A 10,037-nucleotide genomic window follows, 5' to 3' on the forward strand; every position below is an offset into this window, starting at 1 on the left:
TTATAAAATAAAAATTTATTAAAACTAAAGGAAAAGAAAATCAGTTCTCTTTTATTTATTATCTTCTTCTACATGAACCACGAATCCAGCTCCTACTCCCCATCTTTTTCTACAGATCCTAACACCTGAAATATTAAATGATAACTTAATAATATTATTTCTAATTATTTATAAATATAGATGTTTAAAACTATTTATTCTATACTTCATTCTTTTTGTTTCCAATAAACTTATTAATCAAAATTTATAAACAAATCATAATTTGTACTGTTAGATGAACATTTGACCAGGTTGAAGAAGATGAACAGTTCATTCGTTTATTAATTATATATTTTTTAATATAATTTATAGTTTTAATCAATTTTTATTTGTTCCATAAAAAAAGAAAAATAAATCTCTTATAAAAATAATAATCATTTAAAATTAATTTTGTTTTACCATTGTTGTTTTGACTAATATAATATTGACACGTGGCATCTAAATAAAAAACTAACGGAGGTGTGAATTGGGTACCAACAAAATAGTTTGTTGTGAAGATTTACGTATTTATGCCACCAATTTTTGAATTTAGGTATTTATTAGCAACAAATCATATATTTTAAGTATTTTTGTCGCAAATTTCCTTTTTTTTTTAATATATATAATATATATACATATGGTGATTCTCAGAATTTGGTACAATGAATCATAAATTTTTATTTCGCTACGTACACGATTTAGTACCAGAATACCAACCGTCAGTTCAATTAGATATGGAGGGCATGGCTCTGAATGAGGAGAGAAGCCAACTGTTCCTACTACAAGAAATATTATTTTTACCAGCACAGTACGCTACTGCCTTGGTAAAAGTAACTTTTACCAACGCATTTCGTAAACTACGTTGGCAAAAAGATCAAAGTTTTACCAGTGCACATTTGTAGTGGCTAAAATCTAACTTTTACTAGCGCATTTACGCGCTGGAAAAAGTTATTTTTACTAGTGTTTTTAATTTTGTGCTGGCAAAAGTTCTAATACCAACGCTAATTTGCCAACCCTTTTTGCCAACATATCAGAAGTAAATTCTATTTTGCTTTTTTTGTGCTGGCAAAAGTGACATTTTTTGTAGTGTCCTCTGATGGTATGATGCTGAGAAGGAGGATGTCCATGCGGCTACTGGTTAGATCGCCCTGAGGCAGAACACCGAGTTGGCTGCCAAGGATCCAAACATTCCTTCCAAGAGGAAAATAGTGGATAGGTTCGCAACAAAAGACGGATTTTAGACTTAGCTAGGTAGAAATAGGTAGCAATGTGGCTCTATTTTCTGTGGATGTCCTTGATCAAGTATCAACCTCCATGAGTCAATTGAGGCGGGAGAGGTGGGTCATGGCCGCTAGTGAGGATTTTGTGTTCCTCAATCAAACTCTCCGTCATCAGGTCTGTTAATCTATTTTTGGCATATTTAATTGACAAAAATATTTTATTATTTATTGTATATTTTCGGCTGGAGAGTTTAATTTGGTGTCCATATTTTGTGTATCTAAATTTGGAAGGAAAGTTGTCTAGCTTTCCTATTTATAGAAATTGAGGTAAAAATAGTAAGTTTGATTACACAATTTATTATTATCTAACCAGCTGGTATATTCTGATCTTGTGTAAGTTTCCTATTTTATTTGATCAAATTTCTTGAAGAGAAAAATGAAGCTAAACTTTCTTTTTCTATAAAAGGAAAGTTGCACTTACTGCCCACAATTCTATAGGTACAGAAATTAAAATTCTTGGGCTGATTGAAGATTTATTTTAGGAAATTTTCTAGTGGGGTGGGGTCTTGTTTACACCGTGTGTAAGTTGTCAGCAAGGTGTATATTGATTATAAATACACCTTATAGCAGCTAGGTTTAGTACCTCTTTTGAATCTTTGATTTTCACTCATATCTTTAGAAAAGAGTCTTCGTTTTGTAGAGAAGTGCTTGTTCAACTCTTACTCTGTTTATTTGTATTTTGTATTGTCTTGAGTCTGTATTCAAGACTACAAAGAAGAAGACCAACAATGCTACATTTGAGAGAAGGTTTTTCAAAGCTTTCGGGAGATTGCTTTTCAAGTCTTGCATCGGGAGGAAGCAAGCACTCTTCAAGGAGATTGAAGGGAGTTCGAGCACTTGAAGTTTTAGCAAGATTCGATTAGAAGATAGAATACATCAAGCTTGCGGCATACAATAAGAGAGAGTCTATTTATGCATAAGTCAATTACTTTGTATTTTTGAGATCTATCTAATGAATTTTATCTCTAGGCGTGGTCCCGTGGACTGGTAACAATCTGAAAGGATTATTGAAACCACGTATAAAAATCTTGTGTGTTTTTACTTTTCTGCACTGTTTATTTTTCTGATTTCTTCTGGAGTTACAGAGTTGTTTTCTGTAGCTACAAAAAAATTGTATCAGTATCATTTTCATTGTTCCGCATTTAATTAAATTATAAAACTGGGAATATCAAAATATGAAATTTCAAGGTCATCGGGGTAAGTGTTGTGGTTCTATAGCACTTTCTTTCCAATTGTTGATGGTTTGATAATTTTTTGCTAAGTATCTTCTCTTTGTCTTTTCAAGATGCTTTCTTGTCGAGTGTTGCGCAAACACAATAACAAAATTGGCTTTGGAGCTGGAAAATGTTCGGGTTGAGCGAAACGCCACCGAAAGCGAAAGTATTGCAGGAGTTGAAGAGTACCAATGCAACTTTAGAGAAAGCCAAAAGGCCCTGCACCAAGACACTCAAGAAAATTGTGCCATGATAGACAACTTCGCGAAGGTTCAGAACAAGAAAGTGGGCGCTAAAATTGAATCCACAAGATAGACCTATCTAGAGGAATGAAACAAATTAATTAAGACAGCTGAAAAATTCAAACTTAGTTATACCCAAACCCCTTACCAACTCATCACATATGAAGCCAAGTATAAGGAGGCGGAGAGCAAGTTACAGGCTCTTGTGGAGAAGTTCGAGGCACTTCAGACGGACATCAACTCAAAGCTTGAGCAAGTTCGACTCTTGGAAGGACAAATCCAAGCCCTTAACAAGGAACGAGACAATGCCTTGTCTACAAAAGAAGACCTAAAGCTTGAAAAAGATGATCAAAAGCTTCAATTAAATGATACGAAAGATAAATTTCTGACATGAAGGTGGATAGGGTGCGAGAGCTAAAAGAAGCCTTTGAGGTGGAAACCTTTACGAAATGGCACGTAGACTGAGACATGTCTCTAGCATAGTTTGGCGTAAAGGATAAGGAGACGGGAGCTAGGTTTATTGCTCGAGAGCAGGATATACTTTGGAAGGAAGCACTTGAAAAATATCAAGAAACATGTGTCGACTCCACATCTTAGGAACTCACTTTTATCCATCCGGCACAAGAGCCCGATGCCATCCTTCTGTCCCAAGAAAAAGACAATTTTATTGATCTTCTAGCTTTGAACCCCACTGACCCGAAGGATTCGGAGGGGACCGTCCAGCCTCAAGTTTAGCTAACTTTTTCCTTTTATTTTTTGTTTAGGGGACCTGGGTCGCCGCTTTAGTATTTGCGGAGTCAATAGTTTTGCCCTAACCGCGTGGCTTTTATAGTTGTAATATTTTATCTATCTTTTGAAAAGTTCCTGGGAACTAAGACAACTTTTATTACTTTGAATATAATTTCCTGTTGGAATTTTTACTAAGTTATTTCTGGATTCTCTAAGGCTCCAGGTTCCAATGGCTTGATCTTAGGCTTCAATCTTATACTTAGTTATTGTTCCAAGGTTTTTATTAAGTTATCTACTTCTGGATTCCTTGAGGTTCCAGTTCCATTGGCCTGAGCCTTTGGATTTCAATGTGCTTACTTTAACCCGTCAATTTTAGGATAGAAATTCTCACAAAACCAATTTACTTCCGATTATATGATGTTCTAGTTCTAATGGCCTGAACCCTTTGGACTTCAATTTTCACTTTAATTTAAGAATTCCCTTTTCATTACTCTGAATTTGCAATTTCTAAAGCTTGAGCTTTCGTTTACTGTCTACCTTAGTTAACTTATAATTTATTGATCTTGTAGTGGTATGAAGTTTTTACCCACAAACTCCCTTAGGGTTCCAATTTCGACGGCCTTATAGCTTGCCAATTTAAACATCCACCCCGAGACCAAAATGTGAACGCTTATACTTAAAACTCTCTCAAGTGAGCTATTTTGTAAGGTGCAAGAAATTATTAGTGAAGAGTGATTTTTCTGTATTGTAACCTTGTATTCCACCATTGTTAACATCAATAAAGCTTGGCCAAAGAGTAGTTCCTCTCGGAAATTAGTCACCACAGAAATGGCGATGAACCACACTTGTGTCAGTTTCTTTAATCTTCAGTCTATTACATTTTCTGGTTTTGTTTATTACTTTGTTTTTCGATCAATTCTTGATAGGTGTTAGTTCACCACATATTTAAACACAAGGGTTCACCTATAATTCTATAAACACAGCTAGCTTAGTATAGCAATTATTTCACAGGAATAAAGAAATAAAAAAACTTAAGCATATATAATAAAAGAAAAATTGGATAGAAGAAAATTATTATACTTATATAAATCATAATAAATATATATATATGAAAACAAAGTTTACAGTACACTCTTCACTTAAGAACGGATGACTCAATAGATAGAGAACAAAGTTTACAACAGACACTACACTTGAGTACACATACACCCGAGTGAGCCATTATTCCTTATTTCCCTTATATATTAGTAATGATATGAGATATCATTACTAATAACAGAGATTATTATGAGATATATATATATATATATATGTTTATTCAATAATGAAAAGTACGACCGAATATTATATGAATGTGTACAGTGTACATGATATAAGAACACGTACGTACTACAAGGCATCCATGCATGCATGCAATATTCAACAACGTCTATCTCGAATGCAAAGATGGCCAGTCAAATGCCAACTTTCACCTCTATCATCATTAAGATGCAATGATTTTTGTACCATTCGGGGACGTATTATAGGACATAATGAGGGTTGTCTACCCTTTGAGTGTTCCCCATATTGCTCTACATATTTCTTCCATGACTCATTGGGATCACCTATTGAGAACTTCATCCAACTAGCGGCGCCATTCTCAAACCTACTATGCGTAACACGAACAAACTTCACATCATCTCTTTTCTTCTCATCATTGTTGTTTAGGATATCATCAATCTCGATGATGAATATGTCTCCATAAGGTCTAACAGAATGCGTAAAAAGAGGCAATGAGATGGGATCAATAGATACCGCAGCAAGATCTGCCGTTACAACAATTCTTTTTCCATCAGGACTGAAAAAGGGATGGTTCACATGACCTGCGAGATCATCACCACTTCCTAACACTTTTATCACAACATGAGTATTATTCGCGTTCACTAAGTACACTGCAAAATATCCTGGGTCAAGACCGTTATCACTCGGAGGAGCATTACTTGGCTTGTCACGAGTTGAGGAGAAAACAATCCAATCTCCACTCGGAGACCACTGACAATGTGTGTCAGTCCAAGCCCCGTTCGTTAGTCTTGTTACTTTGCCATTATTGAACTCCCCAACCTGGGAATTCTCCATTATGTATAGATTTTTGTATCCATCTTCTCCACCATCTCTTGCTGATCGAAAAACAAATCTTTTTCCTAATCAAAATAACAACATTGCTATTAGTTATTTTTTTATATAATTTATTAAATTAAAATACGTGAAACCTAATATTAAAATGCATCAATAACGATTTATATAAATATTAGTCAAATTTATACCATCTGGACTAGGTGATGGAAATGCATTGTTGTATCCATTTGTGAGTTGGATAATGTCTTTAGATTGGAAATGATGATGATGCCTAATATTGGGCAATCGACAAATATCCAATTCATGGTTTACATTAAATGCTGGTCCCTTGCATACAAACAACTCATCTCTTCCATCGATTTGGTTCCAAACTGGTCCAAACACATTGTCTGGGCCTTCGGTCTACAAGGGTTATAGTTCATGAGGATAAATCTTATTTATTATATTATATATATGTATGTATGATTATGTTTATGATATGTACCTGATAAACCATATACAATCCATCTTTGTCAGCTACCCACACTCTCATGAACTCATTGTCAACAAATGCAAGCCTCGAGCCATCTCTCGAAAATGAAGGAAATACTCCTTGAACCCTAAACAAGTCTACGTTTGGAGGTGGACAGTCAAGCTGGATAATTTTTCTTTCCATACTATTATAATCAGGAACCTGTAACAAATAGTAAGACTCAATATTAAATTACACTATTAATAACATATATAATCTATATTTATTGTGTTGGATATCTTTAAGTTAACTTATGGGCATTAATTGCTATGGGACAAAAGACATCGAGAATTGCTAAAAAAATACGACTGGTGCCTAGCATTCTCTTCAGTGTTATACCACTATTGTTGTAATTAAGTATCAGATCTCATATAACTTAACAAAATAATTTTTAAAAAATATTGCTAACTAATCGTGCGGTGCTACCTATAGAAGCTGCTGGACACCACTGATGCCCAATAGCAATGCTCCTAAGATGCCTGGCACCTAGGGCCGGTCCTGAGTTAAAATAGGTCATAGAAAAAAAAAATTGGCCCTTACTATAAAGATTATGAATGGTATTTTTAAAAATTATTAAAAAAATATGTATACTTTTAAAAAAGTATAATTTTTATCTGGGCCCTTAATATGGGTGGGCCCTAGTTCCGGGCCTAGCCTGCTTATGTCTAGGGCTGACCTTACTAGCACCACTATGAGGTGTTGCCCTATAATTTGTTAATGATTTTTTATAATTTTTATTAAGATAAAATAAATAAGACCCCGATATTAAGCTACACCAGTAACGATATTACACCTCAAAAGATGCAAAGCATCTAAGTGCCCTTTAGCATTTCTCGTTCTTTGTTTTTTGTGTGTGTAATTAATAAGCAAACTAAGGCAACAATAATTAAAAGTCAAGAAAAGTTTTGAGTTATGTACGTACATTAAGATTGTCGCTCTTGCAACGATGGTAACCAATAGCAATTTTATTGTGATCTCCCCCCTCATCCACGATCACAAAAGGGTTAAAGTGGTCGGCCTTTGGTCTAGTTCTTTGAGTTATTTTTATGGGATCTCGATTCAAAGTAGCTGGATAATGAAAAACCTCAATGTGTCGATATTGTTCAAACGAACGAGCAGTATCATCAAATTTTGATTCTTTGCGAATAGTTGCGACGGCCACAGTGGTTTCGTCGATGGCAGCTGGAGTCATTGCATGAAAGCCTTCGGGAGTAACACGAGGAGTGTCCGATGTAAAACCATTGCTAATGTCAGCTCTAAACACACCCCAATAGTTTCCAACCTTTCGATGGAAAAATAAAATGTTTTCACTTCCCCATGTTGGCCATCCACCATTCTTTATAACCATCTTACGATCTAAATCAGGTCCATCTACATTAAACACATAAATATCTGTTTTTAGATCTTCAATTTCCCCTTCCCAACCTTGTTCTTTAAATGATGCCACTGCAATCTTTTTTCCAGATGGTGATACTGATGGACTTAAATCAGCTTTTCCCTAAAAATACACAATATTGTATGAAAGAAAAGAATAGGTTAATTTTGTTATGTTCGTAATGCATTTATGGGACAATATTCATGAGAATTTAATGAGAATAATGGGTGTGCAGTGTATATGATGATAGTAGCTAAAGTATGTGTGATGAATAGGACAATATTCATTATGTATTAAAAAAATTTATTTCTAGTGACAGCAAAATTTTTTATTATAAATATGTAACAACTTTTAATATATATGTTTACTACATAAAGGTTTATTCTTAGTGACAACGAAATTTATAATGACTGAAAAAAAATATAAAAAAAAATTGGGACTAAAATTATGTTATTATTTGTATGTATTATCACTAGCTAAAGGTATTACAAGAAATTATTGTGTCTAGAACAAAAATAGTAACAATTTATATATTATATAAATTATGTACTATTTTCTTTTTGAAGGGATAATTATGTACTATTTAGTTAAAGAAAATTATTTATTGCTACTAAAAAGTTATCAATATAAAAAGTGAAGGTGTTATAAAACAGGGAATTGTAATTAAAGTTTAAAATCCAAGCATATATCTATATATATGGGAGTGCACTCTTAATCGGCATTACCCATGAAAGGGTAAAATTAGAAAAAATTGAGTTTTCATGCTTAATTTTTCTATCTAATTGGAAAAATCTCTCACTTTTATATCATATGGGCTGAGATTGTTCCATCGGTTGAAAAAAAAAAAAAACTTTTAGCAAAAAAGATTGATAAGTAAAAGTTGAGTTTCACTTGAATATTTTTATATGAACATATTTTTGATATAGTATAAAAAGAAATATTTTTTGATATTTTTTTTAGTTAAGTAGTTAAACTAAGTATAAAAATTCAAAATTTTCTTTTATTATTCGTTATTAGATCAAAATTTGATGATTTAATATTTTTAAAATTAATGTTTATGGTTAAATTTGTTTAGTAACCATTCATGGGTAATACCCATCGAATTGATCATATCTATGTATAAAACAATAATTAAATATTTAGTTACTACTTTACAAATTATGATGAGTAGTTTTGATGTAAATTTATATAAATTTAGAAAATTTTACATCCATCAATAACATGTGAGAACATAATATTAATCATACCTGTGGGGTGAGTCGTTGAGTTTCTGAAGTCTTAAGATTTGTTTTGTAAACTGATGTCCATGGGAAACGACGTTTGTGAGGATTATCCTTAGTTGTGACATAAACAAGATAATCACCAGCAATACAACCACTATCCTCCATTCGAATACCATCAAAGGTCCCAAATTCATGAGCAAAATCAATGGTTTCGACTTCAGGATAATCACTATTATTATAGTGAAGAGCTATGTATAGTGTTTCGAGGTTGCCTTTTCTTTCAGATACGTAAACCAAGCCCGAGGAGATATCAACATCGTTTTCGCTATCTCCAGAAAGGCGTTTATGTATTGTCTGAAGAGCATTAGATGGAATAGGTCGGCCATTGTAGTTATAGGACACACCATCAGTCATATGAACCTCATGCGGATTTTTGTTCGATATATATTGTGAGTATATGTCCAATGGTACCGGGGGTCTATAAGTTGTGAAGAAAGCGATGCTACTCTTCTCATTTTCCATACCTATTTTAGTAGTTCATAAACTTAGTAAGAATTTTGATTTATTTTAATTGTTTCGATAAAGATATTTTAGTATTATAAACATTCTTCTAAAAGTGTTTGGATATCATTAATAAAATAAAATTGTAAATACATTAAGAAGTAGACAAATTATTTCAATTTAAAAAATAATTTTTTAAAAGTCAATTTAGAGAAGCTATAAATCATAGCTTCACTTCTAGCTTAAAAATGATAGTAAAGATAAGAAACAAAACAAAAGGTTTACTTAATTGAAAATCAATTAGTCTTCTATATCATAAATATATTTATGTACATGTTGTCAATGTAGAGTAATTAGTTCATAAACAAATAAATTTTGTTTAGGTAGAGTTTTTTTACTTTTAGAGCGTTCACATCTCATGAGCTAAACTTAGTTCAAAAGGTAAAAATACATATATAAAAAAAATGCTGTTAAAAATGAGTTCCATCAAATGATTAGAATCTCAAAAATGACTTAAATAAGCTAATTAGCCAAAGACAGCTAATAATAGTACTATAGGTAATGAATAATAATAATAATAATAACATATAAATATGATAGCAAGAAAAAGAAACAAAACAAAAGATTTACTTAATTGAAAATCAATTAGTCTTCTATATTTATTATATATATATATACTATATACCTTGTGGATGTGTAGAATCGAAGCCTTGCCAAGTCTTGGATATATAATTTGGAAGAAAGATAATTATGAGAAACACCTATGGAGCTACAACTCCTATATATTTATAGTAGTTTTCAACCAATCAAAATTCTCCACCTAATTAAC

At 32.7% G+C, this 10,037-nt stretch overlaps 1 protein-coding gene across 1 annotated transcript; it reads right to left on the reverse strand.

The window, feature by feature from the left end:
- Positions 1–4,622: 4,622 nt before the first annotated feature.
- On the reverse strand, positions 4,623–10,037 carry LOC115715833 (uncharacterized). Its single transcript, XM_061107612.1, has 6 exons — positions 9,894–10,037; positions 8,732–9,231; positions 7,032–7,607; positions 6,083–6,271; positions 5,787–6,000; positions 4,623–5,663 (listed from the first exon to the last, which is right to left on the reverse strand). Exons 2-6 carry the CDS (start codon positions 9,227–9,229, stop codon positions 4,903–4,905), a joined length of 2,238 nt encoding a protein of 745 aa, XP_060963595.1. The 5' UTR covers positions 9,230–9,231; positions 9,894–10,037; the 3' UTR covers positions 4,623–4,902.

This window comes from Cannabis sativa, unplaced genomic scaffold (assembly GCF_029168945.1).
Source record: "Cannabis sativa cultivar Pink pepper isolate KNU-18-1 unplaced genomic scaffold, ASM2916894v1 Contig2, whole genome shotgun sequence".
Classification (NCBI taxonomy): domain Eukaryota; kingdom Viridiplantae; phylum Streptophyta; class Magnoliopsida; order Rosales; family Cannabaceae; genus Cannabis; species Cannabis sativa.